Source organism: Ovis aries, chromosome 1 (assembly GCF_016772045.2).
Source record: "Ovis aries strain OAR_USU_Benz2616 breed Rambouillet chromosome 1, ARS-UI_Ramb_v3.0, whole genome shotgun sequence".
Taxonomy (NCBI): domain Eukaryota; kingdom Metazoa; phylum Chordata; class Mammalia; order Artiodactyla; family Bovidae; genus Ovis; species Ovis aries.
This window is the reverse complement of record NC_056054.1, coordinates 107,770,211-107,789,121: the sequence shown is the minus strand read 5'-3', so window position 1 is coordinate 107,789,121 and position 18,911 is coordinate 107,770,211. Positions and strand designations below refer to the sequence as shown.

General features: G+C 40.4%; 1 protein-coding gene across 2 annotated transcripts in view; it reads right to left on the bottom strand.

Annotated features, from left to right (window-relative positions):
- The window catches only part of LOC101112109 (CD48 antigen-like), a 44,216-nt gene continuing 25,305 nt past the window's right edge, over positions 1–18,911 (bottom strand). For both annotated transcript variants that reach the window (XM_042255951.2, XM_012183742.5), the window contains 4 exons: positions 7,194–7,484; positions 5,163–5,273; positions 4,682–4,827; positions 1–1,755 (listed from right to left, as the gene is read on the bottom strand). In XM_042255951.2, coding sequence (XP_042111885.1) covers positions 1,645–1,755; positions 4,682–4,827; positions 5,163–5,273; positions 7,194–7,484 — 659 coding nt within the window. In that variant the 3' untranslated portion in view covers positions 1–1,644. The remainder of the gene's footprint in view (positions 1,756–4,681; positions 4,828–5,162; positions 5,274–7,193; positions 7,485–18,911) is intronic.

Below are 18,911 nucleotides of genomic sequence, written 5' to 3'. Positions count from 1 at the left end.
TTTTGCTGCTTGGTTCTAATTTATTTTATATACATTGTTTTAAAAAATATAAGCATAAGACACTAATATAGAGTTTCATATTTATACATCTTCATATAACATGATAAAAATTAAATTAATACTGAATAACGAGAACCATTTTCTTAAAAAAAATCTTTTTTTAACTATAAAGCAAATTTTAAATTATTACACAAAATGAGGATAAAGGGATCTTTAATAAGCATGACACAAATACCAAACTGACCAAAAAACCACTAAAGAAAGTGCAAGAGAAGTTCATTTATAAATAAGGATGCAAAAATCCCAAATAAAGATATTGTCAAACACTATCACACTAAAAAAATAATACACATTAACTGAGATTTATTCTAATATTGAAATAGTTCAATCCTAAGACATCTATTAATTTATTATTAATGGATTAAAAAAGAAAACCATATGCTATCTTCACAGGTGATAAGTGGGAAACAATACAATTTAATACGTTATTCTTGGTAAAATTCTTGATAAAATATGAGATAAAATAAGACTAAATATATACTTCCTTAACATGATACCGCAGATATGCCTTACCCAAAACACAAAATCATGCTCAATGGAGAAACACTAGAAGCATTTATATTAGAGTTAGGAACAATGTAAGGATAATCTTCATGATAATTTAACATGGCTTTGGAAGTATTAGCCAATTCAATTAGATAAGAAAAGAGAATGAAGCACAAACATTGGAAAGAAGGAAGCATAAGTTATAATCATTTGTTAACATTTTTATTTATCCCTAAATTCAAAGGGATCAAATGAAAAACTGTTACAAACAGTAGAGACATTGAATAACATGGCTTAATATATGATTCATATGTATTATCTTAATAAAATTAGAATACACAAGGGGAACAAGACCCCATTTTTAATAACAATAAAATGATGAAGAATTATTATTTCAATAAGATATGCCTTTTGACTTTTGTGCAAGCATGTATAATTTATTGAAAATATAAGAGTGAGTGAATTGAACTTTGAGAACCTAGATAGTACATTTCCTGTGTCTATAATTAACTCTAGTATATGACAGAGCTAAAAAAAAAAAAAAAAACAGTTTACTTTTCTTTCCACCACTCCCCTCTACAATACAGCTGACCTTGAATCTTGTACCTACAGGCCTCTTTTTTATAATAGTCAAGGGCCATTCTTTTCACTATTCATAGTGGTGAGCTGACTGTGAAACCCTGAAGGTCCTCCCCACAAGGCTCATCCTTCTCAGAGGCCCCAGGTTCCTCCCTGTTCAGAGAAATCATCTCTTTCCCCCCACTATCCCTGTGCAGGTCCTACCTGACCATGAGTATACCCTAACAGGGTTAAGAGGTTCACAGGTCCAAAGTGTGGCTGAAGGCTGAAGGCTGAAGGCTGAAGGCTTTGCTTCTCATATTTGGTTATTTAACTGGAAGAGCCACCACCTACCATCTGTGATGCGAGAAAATTTTGGTAGGAACTTGGGAGAGCAGCTCAGTGAGATTGTTCAGGAAGATCTAGGCTCTAGTCCCAGCTCCACCTTAAGGAGGGATCTTTGGAGGCCCAAGGGTAAAGGGGTAAATGGATGGGACAGACCTTGCCAAGGTCCCCCTCATGCTCTGGTTTTATCATGGGCTAAGCATCACCCTGGGGTTTTGGACTTCTCCGGATCTTCTCGTAGATAGTTTGGACGGCTGAAGTACACTCAGGGTTATGTGAGTGGCAGTTGCCCTTCTCCGAGTCTTTCTACAATTCAAGCAGAGTTTAGGAATTGTCTTGATCAATTTCTAAGCATCAAATAGAAGGGTCAGTCAAGCTACATCTCTTTACGAACTTCTTGTCTTCAACCAGGTAGTTCTGACTCTCAAGCCTGATAACTCCCCTAAATACAGCTTCAGCACAGACTCTCTCTTGAACATTGTAGGATCTTTGCACTTGCTCTGTCTTCTATCCAAGATACTGCCTCTCTCCCCACTCCAAGACCTCCATTTTGCTCACCCCCTCGTTTCTTTCAGGGTCTCTTTTCTTGGTGAGTTTTTCCCTGACAGCCTTAGTTAAAATCGCACACCACCTACCCCACCTCTCTTTTCTGCTTTATTTTCTCCTAACACATACCATCACCTAGAACTTGATGGTTTGCTTATTGGTTTGTCACTCTCTATCCCCTCAACCTAGAATATTCTATGAGACCAAGGACTTTTCTTGCTTTGTAGACTTTCGTAGCTCAGATAAAAACAATTCAGGGAACACAGTAGGTGCTCAACAGATATTTGACGGACTTTAATTTGTAAATCACTTTGCTCTCATTGCAAAAGTTACTGTGGAAGGCTTAAAAGTGTCAGATAAATGTAAGCGATTATTACTGTAATCCTCAGTTCATAAAAGAATAAACTGAGGTAGAGGGAGGGAAGCGATTTTCTAGCGTTGATCAAGAAGTCTGTGTCACAAACTCATTTTATGAAACAAAAACAGACTCACAGACAGAGAAAAATGAACGTATGGTTACTAAGGAGGAAGCGGGGTGAGGAGGGATAAATTAGGAGTTTGGGATTAGTAGACACAAAATACTATATATAGAATGGGATAAACAACAAGGTTCTACTATACAGTATAGGGAACTATATTCAATACCCTGTAACAAACCATAATGGAAAAGAATATGGAAAAGTATATGTCTATCTGTCTAAAACTGAATCACTTTGCTATACACAAGAAACTAACCCAACATTGTAAGTCAACCATACTTCATTAAAAAAAAAAAAAAGAAAGAAAGAAAGAAAGAAACCTGTGTCAGAGCCTCATATCCATTTCTCCAGACTCTTTCTTTATGCCACCCTCATCCTTTTTGCACTTAGCTTCCTGTCTCCTTAGGGCTTCCCTGGTGGCTCAGAGGTTAAAGCGTCTGCCCACAATGCGGGAGACCTGGGTTCGATCCCTGGGTCGGGAAGATCCCCTGGAGAAGGTCATGGCAACCCACTCCAGTATTCTTGCCTGGAGAATCCCATGGACAGAGGAGCCTGGAGGGCTACAGTCCACAGGGTCGCAAAAAGTCGGACATGACTGAGCGACTTCACTTCACTTTCCTGTCTCCTTGAAGGGAGTTTATTTTCTCCACCAGACTGGGAGCTCCCCAAGGGCAGAAACTGAGGTGTCAGAGGCTTCAGCATGGGGCTGCATGTCTGGGTCAGATGTTGCCTCATCTGTTTCTCTATCCCAAAGTTACTTATTGTTCCCCTCCTGTGCTTCTCGGCAGGGGTATTAAGGTTTGGGTCACAATGAACAATTTCCTAAGTTTCCCGAGGCCCAGGCTAGGTAAGGATGTTACCCAGAGGGACTGCCATGGGAAGTCACAACGTGGAGGGCACTGGGGCAGTTGGGGACAGTGCATGGAAGACGAGGCTGGGAACGAAGACACCCCTATTCTGCTTCGTTTGCATGGTTCTCTGATAAGTCCAAGTATTCCCTCTATGTCTCACTTTCCCCTACTATAACCTGCTGGGACTGGACCAGATCCTGATGATTTGTGACTCAATCATCTAGCATTGTCCCCTCTTTGGGGAAGTCAAAGGATGAGAGAGGAGAGGACCTGGCCATTGGCTACTCCTGGGCATCCCTGCTTCTCTTCTGCTCACCCTTTTAGTCCAGTGGTTCTCAATGTGGGACCAGGATCACTAGGGATCAGTATCACTTGGGAATTTGTTAGAAATATAAGTTCTCGGGACTGCCTTGAAGTGAAGTCGTTCAGTCATGTCTTACTCTTTGTGACCCCGTGGACTGTAGCCTGCCAGGCTCCTCTGTCCATGGGATTCTCCAGGCAAGAGTACTGGAGTGGGTTACCATTTCCTTTTCCAGGGGATCTTCCTGACCCAGGGATCAAAGCACATTGGAGGCAGGTGCTTCAACCTCTGAGCCACCAGGGAAGCCAAGACCTACTGAATCAAAAACTCCTGGAGTGGGCCCAGAAAACTTCATTTTTACCAAGCCCTTCAGGTGTTCCTGATGCAAGCTCTATTTGAGAATCATTGCTCTGGGAAGTCCCTTAGATGTCCTTTTTTTCCTCCTGTAATTGCTGTCTTCAGTTCTTCCCCACTGGTGAAATCATTCTATCTGTGACTATAGCACCAATTTCCAACCAAGGGTCAGTAGCCAACATGAGATGCCCTCCCAGGAACACCTCATCAATGGGAGGGCATCAAAACATTTACCTAAAGATGTGGTATTAGTGGTAGGATCTCAGGTAGGTAAGACAGAGAAAGACTTGAGGAAGAAGAGGAAATGAGCTTTTCCTGGTGCTCCTCAGCTTCTTAGGTCTGCTCTCAATCCTGGATCTGCTACTGTGTCCTCCTTTTACTTCCTTGTGCCTTATATAGGTGATGGGGTCTACCAGACACCTGGTCATTTACACTGTTCTGCTCTGCCAACCCTCCTCGGATATTGGTGAGGATGTGATGAGGCTGTGGGCATATGAGTGGAGTATGCTCCCCATCAGTGGTTTCCTAACTTGGCACCTCAGCTCCCAGCATGCTGTGGGTAGCCAAGCACAGCAACCATATTGTCCAAAGCAAGGATTGGACCCAGAATGTGATAGAGAATAGAATACTCTGGATTTCCCCAGATTTACTGCCTCTGAGCACATAGCAGAACTGGTATGATTTGATTCCCTTGGACCCACCTTAAGGTGTCTCAGGAAGCTGATCTCTTCATAGGCAGAGTCTAGGCTGTTGGTCACACCAGTCTGAAGGTTAGCAGATTCCTCTGTGGGAAGGGCCTGGGGAGTAGCTTTCACGCCTGGAGCCTCTGGCAGGAGAGTGGACTCACCTGTATACAGCAGATGCTCAATGAGAATGAATGGAATTGGAGGTGGCCCCTTGTAAGCCCTTGAGTGAGATCAGTCATTGCCCTCTGGATCATGGATCAGGTCCCAGACTCCTGTCCTGTCCCTGCCTTCCTCTTCTCTTCCTTTCTGGACATGCACGTAGCTCCTGCCCCCAGCATTGCTCTACCCCAGGCTTCTATCAGGAATGATTCACAGAAGAAGTCAATGAGCCTCTACCTGCCCAGTGCCCTGCCCTCCTCCCTGGGGTCTTGATCCACTCCCTTCCCCCAGATCCCCCTCATCCCAGCCCTCCCGTCAGGGTCTACCCAGCACCTGCCTCTCCTGGTCTGCATCTTCTTTCTCATCCAGATCCACACTCCGGCCCCTAGGCTCGCCATCAGAGCCATGAGAAGGATGCCAAGCCAATGCCATTTGCTCTGAAGAGAACCTGGAGTCAAAGGCTGGTGTCAGATCTGCTTCAGTCAAGCCTGTTGGGCAGGCAATGGGGAGCAGGTGGGGCCCTCCCCTGGCTCAGAGCCTGTGTCCTGAGTGTACGTCCTTGATGAAGCTCTGACAAGTTTCTTCCTTTCTAGTCTCTCTACACACTAACCACTATTACTATAATGTTTCATCACCAGACTTTCTGTCCAATCTCTGAACAGGACCCTCAGAGGCTTCCATTAGTTGTGTGTGACACTGTTCATCCTGTTCACCTGCCTCTTTTCCCAGACTCTCAGAAGAAAAATACATTCTAAGAGGAGGAAGGGATAAAGGACACGGGGATAGACCTTAGGCTTGTTCTTTTCTCTGTTTGGGATGTCTTTTCTATAACCCCACAATAAAACTCCTATTCATCCTTCAAGGCCCATCTCAAGTGTTCCCATATCTGTGAGGCCTTTCCCAACTCAGGCAGCAGTTGCTCAACTTTTTCTTCCTTCCTTCCTCCCTCTTTCCATTTCTCCCTCCCTCTTTCTTTTCCTTCCTTCTTTCTTTCCTCCCTCCTTCCCTCCCTTCCTCTTTTCCTTCCTTTCTTTCATACCGAAACCATATACTTTGTATTTTCTCCAACTTTATTAACATCTGGTTTTTTAAAATTAATTTATTTTTTAATTGAAGGATGCTTGCTTTACAGAATTTTGCTGTTTTTTGTTTTTATGTTTAGAAATTTACTCTTCCCCTCCTTTGAACTATCTTCTGATAATTACTGACATGATCTGTGTCACACACATAACTGATATCTGATATTTGATATTACTGATATCTGATACTGTGCTGTATCTCTTTGCAGAGTACTTCTTTTCATTCTCACAAGAGCCTCGTGAAGTAGATACAATTATTATCCATATTATGGAAAAGCTATACAAATTAAGTAACCTGTTCAAGTCTCACAGCCAGTGTGTGGTGAAGCCCCCACAGCACTGTAAGTTCCTTGAGGACAGGGATTTATCTTATTTTTCACTGAGCCTTTCCCCCATCATCAGCACCCAGTAGGCACTCAGTTGTGAGGGTTGAAATCTGAGTGAGTGAAGAAACGAGATGAAAGAGACGATTCAGACAAGAGCCCCACATGAGCAAGTAGGGGTCAGGAGGGCATTGGTGGGATAGGGCAACTGAACTAGTAATTACACCTCCTTTTTAACATCAGTTGTTCCTACTTCATATTCCTAGGGAAAGTAGGCATTTTACAATACCACAGTCTGAGTCTCTTTTGTAAGGGTTCACACCTTATAACCCACCCCACTTAGTCCCTTTATGTAACCAAGGTGTTGCTCTAGGCTGATGGAGAAAGTATAGTAACGGGTTGTAGTGACCGCAGGTTCTCACACTGCTCAGAGAAGGGTTGAACTGTGGTTTATGTACTCAGACGTGGTAACCATCCTTTGAAAGGACAAGTCTGGAATGCAGTAAAAATTGGGCATCTGTCAGCCTGAATGTGCTATGCGAGTCCTGCCCACCCAGGGTAAGGGCCAGAGTCTGGGTGACAGGAGTATTCCACGGTTGGGGGCAGGTGGCCCTAAGTTTCTTAGTCTTTACTCCTCAGATCTTTCTCCTCCTCTTCTCGGATCTGATGTCTAATTCAGCCTCCCAGGCTCATTGATGTTGGGAAAGGGGGTGTACACATGCCAGTCTCACATTTCTGTTCTGGGTGAAGCATTAGTCTCCTAATTGGTCCAGTTTCTGGATTGTAGGTTTCAAGACTGCAGTGAGGCTGTGGCCATTCACTGAGGTGGGGATGTTTTGGTTGCATCACATAAACTGCCTTAAAATGTTCCTCAGTACCCCCCATTTTCTTTGAGACTTACCAGCCTTGCCCTCCCCTAGTCTCTGCTGGCTCATTTTCATCACCTTCCTAACTGATCACACTCACCCCTCCAGGGACAGATGTCCTCCAGGTGCAAGGTTGCATTCTTCTCTTCTGCAGGGTTGTTAACCACACAGGTGAGGTGACTGTTGACATGGCTTATAGGCAGGCTCAGGCTTAGGTTCCTGGAGTTGGGGGGTATCCCTCTCTGCTCCAGGTGCCTGGAGAGGCCCTGGCTTAGCCAGGTCACTGTCAGGTTCCCTGTGTTTCCTGGGATCTCACATTCTAGACTGATGTTGCACCAGACTGATGTGTTAGATGATGAACGAATCTGGATCTGGGGGTGGGGGATGGGATCTGGGGTGAGAGGGGACAAGAGAGAAGCTGAGCTTCAAGATTGGAGGCCAATCTGAATGTATCACTTTTCTCAGCACGTGATATGTCTGCATGAGATTTCTAACTGTAGGCCTGAGGAAAGAACCTACTCTGCCTGGCCTAAGAGGTTCTGATTCCCAGCCCACTGATAGCTTAACTTTCCATGCTCAGTTATGTCGAGACAGCTAAATTATCATGGAAGCCTGAAGTGCTGCAATACATGGAGTCACAAAGAGTTGGATATGACTTAGTGACTGAACCACAACAACAATCTGATAATTATATAATTATAAGTAAATACATGATATATCAATATATGGTAACCATATATATTATATGTCTATACAATAAATGAAACATGGGAAACACTGAGAATACACTGTAAAGACATGTTTACAGTCTTGTTTTGTTTAGAGAATTAAAAACCATTGATTATCTTCAAATGTTAAAGTAAAAATGTAAGTTTAGTAACCAGTGAAATAAAAATGAATGTTGTATAATTTCCAAACTGCTAGAAGTTTGGATAAAAGAAAACTGTATTAATAAAACAAAAGGCAAGAAAAAACTGATAAGAAACATTAAATAAGATGTCTGGAGTAGGTCCATACATGTAAAAAATTAAAATACATCTGAATTCATTATAGCCCCCTATTAAAAAACCAAGATCAAAATTAGGTAAAACCAGCTATGTGTTATTGATATTAATGATACAGAAAGATCAAAAAGAGAGATGGAAAATAATAAATGAGAAAAATGTCAACCAAATGATTGCAAGTGTGGCAACAGTCACTATAGACTGCTTTCATCTGACATGAAAAACATTAGCAGGCCAGAGATATTTTAGATTACTATGTACCTAGCAACATGATTTGGAAATGCATAAATCAAATCCACTAATACTACAATAGATGGTTTTACTACGGCAGATATAAATGGATTAGAGGACAGGATGTAACATAGGTAAACACAGATGTTAATGGCCAGGTGGCCAATCTGTTAGGTAACTCACTCTATGCTCAGTCCCTCTTTCCTCACTGTCCTTGACTTTGTCTATTGAAGAATCTAGAAAGCAAAATTCTCCATTTCAGTCTTTCTTACACTTGCACTTGTTCTGAGCAGTAAAGTAAGGGAAATTTGCTGCGTGAGTCTTCACTCCTGAAAAGAGAAAGCTTCAACACAAGAAAGATTATTCCCCATGTCTTTCTTTTTTTGCTATTTTTTTTTCTAGAATGACACCTAGAGAAACAGCTATCCTGTTTCAAAGCAACAAGCACAAGAACAAAACCCATGTGCCAATGATGGCAGAGCAGAAAGATAGAGTGAGCGTCCACCTCAGGGGTCAATGCTGAACAGACGCATGGATGCCAGAGAAAGTTACCTCTTGACTTCTGGTTATATGAGGAAAGTAAACCCCCATTTTCTTAAGCCTTTAAAAATCAAGCTTAATGCTAATTGAAGTCAAATATATTCCAAACTTACGAGCATAGATAACAATAAAAAGATTTGATCAGCAAAATCAAAGCCAATTAAAAAAAGAGATAAATCAAAAGAAAAAATATTGCTAACTAAACACTTAAAGTTATAAGTAAATGTCACTTAGAATGAGAATTGGACATAACTACAGAAAAGTGAAGGGCTTCCCTGGTGGCTCAAATGGTAAAGAATCTTCCTGCAATGCAGGAAATGCAGGTTTGATCCCTGGATCAGGAAGATCCCGTGGAGATGGGAATGGCTACCCACCGCAGTATTCTTGCCTGGAGAACTCCATCGACAGAGGAGACTGGTGGGCGATAGTCCATGGAGTCACAAAGAGTTGGACACAACTGACAGACTAACACTACTACCACTAGAGAAAAGAGAAGATGAAAAGCTATAAGGAAACACTGTGTACAACTGAGTATCAATAGATTTGAAAATATAAGTGAAATAATTCTTTTCTAAGAAAGTGTTAATGATCAAAATCTTATCAAGAAGTAGCAGCAAACCTGAATACACTCATTGTCTTAGAAACATGGCCAAAGCTCTGTCCTTATAAAGGTCATGAAGAATATTTGGTCTCAAGGGTGAGTGTGACCAAATGACCGAAGAAAGAAAACTCTTGTGTTATATACTTTGCCTCAGAGCTTGAAATGGCAAAATACCTCCGGGTCATTCTGAAAGCACAGTTTAACTTTAATACACACATCAGACAAGAATATCAAAACCAAAACAAGATAAAATGCACAAATCCACGGGTTAATGTCAGTTTCAAACACAGAATTTAAAATTCCTAAATTAAATATTAGCAAATATAATCACACAATACACTATGATCGAGTTGGATTTATTATAGGAGTGCAAAGACAGTATAATTAGGAATTTTACTAATGCAGTTTATGCTATTAGCAGATGAAAAGAAAACACAACACCTAACATTTACTGAGCAAGTATGTATTTCCAGACTTAGCTCCAAAGGCTTCACATGAGCTCATCTAATCCTCATAATAACCCTATAAAGTTTCATGGATTAGCTGTGTCAGTAGAGTCGTCTAGGGCAGGGGTAAGCAAAGGGTAAAAGGCTGGACAGTAAATATTTTAGGTTTCATAGGCTGTATGGTCTCTTGAAACAACTACTTAACTTTGCCATTATGGGGAGAAAGTAACCAAATAAAACATCTAAACAAATGGGTGTGTGGCTGTATTCCAATAAAACTTTATTTATAAAGTCAGGCATTGGGCTAGATTTACCAATGGCTATAGTTTGCCAACCCTTGATCTGGGATAATTGCTGAAAATACAAATTTATGGGCTCTTCCCAAGACTTACTGAACATGCATCTGGGGAAATTATATTTTCACATCACTTTAAAAGATCTGGTTTAATGAACAGACAACAATTTAAATGTAAAATCAAATGGAATGTCTATTACAAAGTGTCATGAAGCATAGATAGGTGTTAAGGCAGAGAATGCTCTTAGGCATTTAAAGTGTTCACTTGGCATGTGGTTTTTATGAACTTTTGTTAAGCTCTTTTTAATAGGTAAAAGAATGTTAATCAAGATTGAATAACATAAAAATCCTAGAAAAATTAGGTGCATTTCTATCATTTTCTTTAAAAATTGCTTAAATCTATTTGTTTAAAGGAATACTTTTTGAATGCCTCCTGGGACCTGTATAAAACATCAGACAGATGCAAGAAGAGTAGGGCATGGCCCGTGCTCCCAAGTGGACAGCACACCACACACAAATAACTGTAGTGCAAGGCAGAGAGAAATATGACCCATTAAAGAATTAGGAAAAAGCACTTGTAGACTTCAAAATGGACATACTCATTTAACAGGAATGAGAAACGCCTTTATAGGATATGACAATTCTGAAAGCCCATGAGGTAAGAGAGAGTGAGAGAGAAAGGCTGTACTTGAGGAACAATGTGTTTGGCTAGAAACAAAGCTAGAACACTGGCATTAGCTGATGGCAGATCTCTCATGCTGTGAGGAGTACTTAGTTCCACAGCAATGGTAAGTAAGCAAGTATTATTGTAAAATTCAATAAGGGAGCGGGTGAATTATCAGATAAGTTGGAAGTAAGACAAAAGGAAACCAGCTAGTAGCACTTCTACTTTTTCAAGCAACTCTTCTTTTGCTCCACCATTGTGGTTTTCATGACTTGTTAGTCAAAGCACTCTGGTTTGACTGGTTACATGCAATACAACAGCACAAGCCCCAGGCCTTGACAATCAGAATATGTTATTTCCCTGGTCAGTGACCCATCTAGGGGTGATCTTGAGAACCTAGCCCAACTAGTAAGAGCCTTTTCCTAAAATTTCCCATGTGAAGTGAGCCAGGAAACTCCCTTTGCTCTCTGGTTGAGTGGGGTGCATAGCTGCACAAAGCCACACTCCCAACCACTTGGAGAGGCCCAGGAGAAGAAAGCTAATAGGAAAGGAGGGGAGAGAGAGAAAGACACTGAAAAAGAAGATGAGAGAGTATGTGGTTCCTGAATACAGAAGTGAGCCCCTGTCAGTTTTTCAGTTCCCATGAGCATGAGGGCCAGAGGAACTCCTTTACTGATCTTGCTCCTAGAGATCTAAGCATTTTTTTTAAAATCACAAAACACTCTTATTGACTAATTTAAGTAGGCTTCCATTTCTTGATGCTAAAAGAGATAGGATGAAACTCTATTGGTATGATGTCACTGAGAAAGCTACGCCAGGAATTTATCAGCCAAGGAGGAGAGAAAGACAAGTTCAGGAATCAGAAGCTGGAGACCAGGAAGCAGCTAATATGCTCTCCGTCTCTTATCAACAGAAAAACCCAGCTTGGATAGTCAACCCAGTCAACCTAGCCTCTTCTCATAAGATTTCCAACCCCCCTCCCCACCCTTCACCCCCCCACTCCTCTCCGGCTCCCACTAGGTGGGGTGTGCAGGGAATGTCTTTGAGATGGGAATGTCTTTGAGATGGATATCTCTGGGACAGCCACCAGTGTATGTCAAGAAGGAAAGGACCAGGTGGCAAGGAGAGGGGTAGAAAATTCGGAGCATGGCACATGGAGGAAAGTGTTGGGAAGCAAGGCTGAAGAGGCAGCCAGGGACCAGATCCTGTACAGAGTTGCACTTCTTTTTCTGAGTGCCATTTATTCCGTGCAGAATGGGAATGGGGACTGTTTGGTGTTAAACAGGTAAACAACAGGAAGAGCACTACATTTTAAAGAAGATCAAAATATCAGCTGCATGGAGGGGGATTTGGAAGGCAGAAGAGAAGCCACTCAGGAGGCTGATGTGATAACACAAGCAGAGGTGGTGGAGGATGGAGCCAAAGACGACCAGTGGGAGAGAGCTCTGGCAGGTTAGATACTAATTCTCTGGACTGTCTTCTCACTCTTTCCTGTATTTCTCCATTATACTGTCTGCCCAGGAGGTCAGGTGTTGGGCTCCTTACTAGCCTGGGAGCTCCAGGGAGCAGGCATTGGGTCTTCCCCGGTATCTCTGACTTGTGTCTAGGACAAAACTTTGTCCTGAAATTTCTCTAACTGGACTTCAGATCAACTAGTTTAAAAGCATTTTACGTGATCAAAACTCCTATTTGGTGTTTTTCAAACCAAGTTTTGTTCTTTCAGTTTTGCCAACATCTTTTTGTCACTTAAGAACTTTTAAATCAACTTTCCCCAAAGCATGGAGTAATATTTTGTTTTCATGAACAGGTTTTTTTCTTGTTTCTTTTTGCCAGCTTGCAGTACCTTTTTCCCCAACCAGGGATTGACCCTGTGCTCTTAGCACCTTTGACAAAGCACAGAGTCCCAACCACTGGGAATTCCCAGGAACACAGAGAAGAAATCCAGCTCCACCTACAACAACATCCACACAAGCTTCCCTAACCAGGAAACATTCAACCCTACCCACAAAGAGGAACCTTCACAATAAAGAGGAACCACAAACTGCCAGAACACAGAAAGGCCACCCCAAACACAGCAATATAAACAAGATGAAAAGGCAGAGAAATACTCAGCAGGTAAAGGAACAGGATAAATGCCCACCAAACCAAACAAAAGAGGAAGAGATAGGGAATCTACCTGATAAAGAATTCTGAATAATGATAGTGAAAATGATCCAAAATCTTGAAAACAAAATGGAGTTACAGAAAAATAGCCTGGAGAAAAGGATTGAGAAGATGCAAGAAATGTTTAACAAGGACCTAGAAGAAATAAAAAATAGTCAATATATAATAACACATTATTATATATTGACTAATATATAAGGCAATAAATGAGATCAAACACAGTCTGGAGGGAACCAACAGTAGAATAATGGAGGCAGAGGATAGGATAAATGAGGTAGAAGATAGAATGGTAGAAATAAATGAAGCAGAGAGGAAAAAAGAATTAAAAGGAACGAGGACAACTTCAGAGACTTCTGCTGCTGCTGCTGCTAAGTTGCTTCAGTTCTGTCCAACTCTGTGCAACCCCAGAGACGGCAGCCCACCAGGCTGCCCCGTCCCTGGGATTCTCCAGGCAAGAACAATGGACTGGGTTGCCATTTCCTTCTCCAATGAATGAAAGTGAAAAGTGAAAGTGAAGTAGCTCAGTCGTGTCCGACTCTTAGCGACCCCATGGACTGCAGCCTACCAGGCTCCTCCGTCCATGGGATTTTCCAGGTGAGAGTACTGGAGTGGGGTGCCATTGCCTTCTCCCAGAGACCTCTGGGACAATGTTAAACACCCCAACATTCAAATCATAGAAGTCCCAGGAGAAGAAGACAAAAAGAAAGACCATGAGAAAATACTTGAGGAGGTAATTGTTGAAAACTTCCCTAAAATGGGGAAGAAAATAGTCACCCAAGTCCAAGAAACCCAGAGAGTCCCAAACAGGATAAACCCAAGGCAAAACACCTCAAGACACATATCAATCAAATTAACAAAGATCAAATACAAGGAGCAAATATTAAAAGCATCAAGGGAAAAACAACAAATAACACACAAGGGGATTCCCATAAGGATAACAGCTGATCTTTCAATATAAACTCTTTAGGCCCTAAGGGTATGACAGGACATACTTAAAGTGATGAAAGAGAAAAACCTACAGCCCAGATTACTGTACCCAGCAAGGATCTCATTCAAATATGAAGGAGATATCAAAAGATTTACAGACAAACAAAAGCTGAAAGAATTCAGCACCACCAAACCAGCTCTCCAACAAATGCTAAAGGATCTTCACCATACAGGAAACACAGAAATGGTGTAAAACTCGAACCCAAAACAACAAAGTAAATGGCAATGGAATCACACTTATCAATAATTACCTTAAATGTAAATGGGTTGAATGCTCCAACCAAAAGACAAAGACTGGCTGAATGGATAAAAAACAAGACCCCTATATACGTTGTCTACAAGAGACTCATCTCAAAACAAGGGACACATACAGACTGAAAGTGAAGGGCTGGAGAAAGGCATTCCACACAAATGGAGACCAAAAGAAAGCAGGAGTAGCAATACTCATATCAGATAAAATAGACTTTAAAACAAAGGCTATGAAAAGAGACAAAGAAGGACAGTACATAATGATCAAAGGGTCAATTCAAGAAGAAGATATAACAATTATAAATACATATGCACCCAACATAGGAGCACCACAATATGTAAGACAAATGCTAACAAGTATAAAAGGGGAAATTAACAATAACACAATAATAGTGAGAGACTTTAATACCCCACTCACACCTATAGATAGATCAACTAAACAGAAAATTAACAAGGAAACACAAACTTTAAATGATACAATAGACCAGTTAGACCTAATTGATATCTATAGGACATTTCACCCCAAAACAATGAATTTCACCTTTTTCTCAAGCGCACATGGAACCTTCTCCAGGATAGATCACATCTTGGGCCATAAATCTAGCCTTGGTAAATCTAAAAAAATTGAAATCATTCAAAGCATCTTTTCTGACCACAATGCAGTAAGGTTAGATGTCAATTACAGGAGAAAACCTATTAAAAATTCCAACGTATGGAGGCTGAACAACATGCTGCTGAATAACCAACAAATCACAGAAGAAATCAAAAAAGAAATCAAAATATGAATAGAAATGAATGAAAATGAAAACACAACAACCCAAAACCTATGGGGCACTGTAAAAGCAGTGCTAAGGGGAAGGTTCATAGCAATACCGGCTTACTTCAAGAAACGAGAAAAAGGTCAAATAAATAACCTAACTTTACACCTGAAGTAACTAGGAAAGGAAGAAATGAAGAACCCCAGGGTTAGTAAAAAGAAAGAAATCTTAAAAATTAGGGCAGAGATAAATGCAGAAGAAACAAAAGAGACCATAGCAAAAATCAACAAAGCTAAAAGCTTGTTCTTTGAGAAGATAAATAAAATTGACAAACCTTTAGCCAGACTCATCAAGAAGCAAAGGGAGAAAAATCAAATCAACAAAATTAGAAATGAAAATGGAGAGATCACAAAAGACAGCACAGAAATACAAAGGATCATAAGAGACTACTATCAGGCAATTATATGCCAATAAAATGGACAACATGGAAGAAATGGACAAATTCTTAGAAAAGTACAACTTTCCAAAACTGAACCAGGAAGAAATAGAAAATCTTAACAGACCCATCACAAGCACAGAAATTGAAACTGTAATCAGAAATCTTCCAGCAAACAAAAGCCCAGGACCAGACGGCTTCACAGTTGAATTCTGCCAAAAATTTATAGAAGAGCTAACACCTATCCTACTCAAACTCTTCCAGAAAATTGCAGAGAAAGTAAATTTCCAAACTCATTCTATGAGGCCACCATCACCCTAATACCAAAACCAGACAAGATGCCACACAAAAAAGAAAACTACAGGCCAATATCACTGATGAACATAGATGCAAAAATCCTTAACAAAATTCTAGCAAACAGAATCCAACAACATAATTAAAAAGATCATACATAGTGACCAAATTGGCTTTATCCCAGGGATGCAAGCATTCTTCAATATTCACAAAGCAATCAACGTAATACACCACATTAATAAATTGAAAGATTAAAACTATATGATTATCTCAATAGATGCAGAGAAAGCCTTTGACAAAATTCAACATCCATTTATGATGAAAACCCTCCAGAAAGCAGGAATAGAAGGAACATACCTCAACACAATAAAAGCTATATATGCCAAACCCTCAGCAAACATTATCCTCAATGGTGAAAATTTGAGAGCATTTCCCCTAAAGTCAGGAAGAAGACAAGGGTGCCCACTCTCACCACTACTATTCAACATAGTTTTGGAAGTTTTGGCCACAGCAATCAGAGCAGAAAAAGAAATAAAAGGAATCCAGATTGGAAAAGAAGAAGTAAAACTCTCACTGTTTGCAGATGACATGACCCTCTACATAGAAAATCCTAAAGACTCCACCAGAAAATTACTAGAGCTAATCAATGACTATAGTAAAGTTGCAGGATATAAAATTAATACACAGAAGTCTCTTGGCATTCCTATACACTAATAATGAGGAAACAGAAAGAGAAATTCAGGAAACAATTCCATTCACCATGGCAACGAAAAGAATAACATACTTAGGAATATATCTACCTAAAGAAACAAAATATGTATATATAGAAAAGTATAAAACACTGATGAAAGAAATCAAAGAGGACACAAATAGATGGAGAAATATACCATGTTCATGGATTGGAAGAATCAATATAGTGAAAATGAGTATACTACCCAAAACAATCTAGAGATTCAATGCAATCCTATGGGGTCGCTGAGGGTCGGACACGACTGAGCGACTTCATTTTCACTTTTCACTTTTATTCACTTGAGAAGGAAATGGCAACCCACTCCAGTGTTCTTGCCTGGAGCATCCCAGGGACTGGGGAGCCTGGTGGGCTGCCGTGTATGGGGTCACACAGAGTCGGATACAACTGAAGTGACTTAGCAGCAGCAGCAGAACAAATAATTTCACAATTTGTATGGAAATACCAAAAAAAAAAAAAAAAAAACCTCAAATAGCCAAAGCAATCTTGAGAAAGAAGAATGGAACTGGAGGAATCAACCTGCCTGACTTCAGGCTCTACTACAAAGCCACAGTCATCAAGACAGTATGGTACTGGTACAAAGACAGAAATATAGATCAATGGAACAAAATAGAAAGCCCAGAGATAAATTCATGCACCTATGGACACCTTATCTTTGACAAAGGAGGTTAGAATATCCAGTGGAGAAAAGACAATCTCTTTGACAAGTGGTGCTGGGAAAACTGATCAACCACTTGTAAAAGAATGAAACTAGAACATTTTCTAACACCATACACAAAAATAAACTCAAAATGGATTAAAGATCTAAACATAAGACCAGAAACTATAAAACTCCTAGAGGAAAACATAGACAAAACACTCTCGGACATAAATCACAGCAGGATCCTCTACAACCCACCTCCCAGAATATTGGAAATAAACACAAAAATAAACAGTTGGGACCTAATTAAGTTTAAAACCTTTTGCACAAAAAGGTAACTATAAGTAAGGTGAAAAGACAGCCTTCAGAATCGGAGACAATGATAGCAAACGAAGCACCTGACAAAGAATTGATCTCAAAAATATACAAGCAACACCTGCAGCTCAATTCCAGAAAAATAAATGACCCAATCAAAAAATGGGCCAAAGAACTAAACAGACATTTCTCCAAAGAAGACATACAGATGGCTAACAAACACATGAAAAGATGCTCAACATCACTCATTATCAGAGAAATGCAAATCAAATCCACAATGAGGTACCATTTCACGCCAGTCAGAATGGCTACTATCCAAAAGTCTAAAAGAATAAATGCTGGAGAGGACGTGGAGAAAAGGAAACCCTCTTACACTTTTGGTGGGAATGCAAACTAGTACAGCCACTATGGAGAACAGTGTGGAGATTCCTTAAAAAACTGAAATAGAACTACCATATGACCCAGCAATCCCACTGCTGGGCATACACACCGAGGAAACTAGAATTGAAAGAGACACATGTACCCCAATGTTCATCGCAGCACTGTTTATAATAGCCAAGACATGGAAACAACCTAGATGTCCATCAGCAGATGAATGGATAAGAAAGCTGTGGTACATATACACAATGGAGTATTACTCAGCCGTTAAAAAGAATTCATTTGAATCAGTTCTGTTGAGATGGATGAAACTGGAGCCGATTATACAGAGTGAAGTAAGCCAGAAAGAAAAACACCAATACAGTATACTAACACGTATATATGGAATTTAGGAAGATGGCAATGATGACCCTGTATGCAAGACAGGGAAAGAGACACAGATGTGTATAACGGACTTTTGGACTCAGAGGGAGAGGGAGAGGGTGGGATGATTTGGGAGAATGACATTCTAACATGTATACTATCATGTGAATTGAATCGCCAGTCTATGTCTGACGCAGGATGCAGCATGCTTGGGGCTGGTGCATGGGGATGACCCAGAAAGATGTTATGGGGAGGGAGGTGGGAGGGGGTTCATGTTTGAGAATGCATGTAAGAATTAAAGATTTTAAAATTTAAAAAATAAAAAAAATTTTTTTTAAAATTAAAAAAAAAAAGAAAGCTGTGGTACATATACACAATGGAATATTACTCAGCAATTAAACAGAGTACATTTGAATCAGTTCTAATGAGGTGGATGAAACTGGAGCCTATTATACAGAGTGAAGTAGGCCAGAAAGAAAAACACCAATACATTATACTAATGCATAAATATGGAATTTAGAAAGATGGTGATGATAACCCTGTGTGCGAGACAGCAAAAGAGACATAGATGTATAGAACAGTCTTTTGGACTCTGTGGGAGAGGGAGGGGGTGGGATGATTTGGGAGAATGGCATTGAAACATGTGTATTATCATATGTGAAATGAATTACCAGTCCAGGTTCGATGCATGATACAGGGTGCTCAG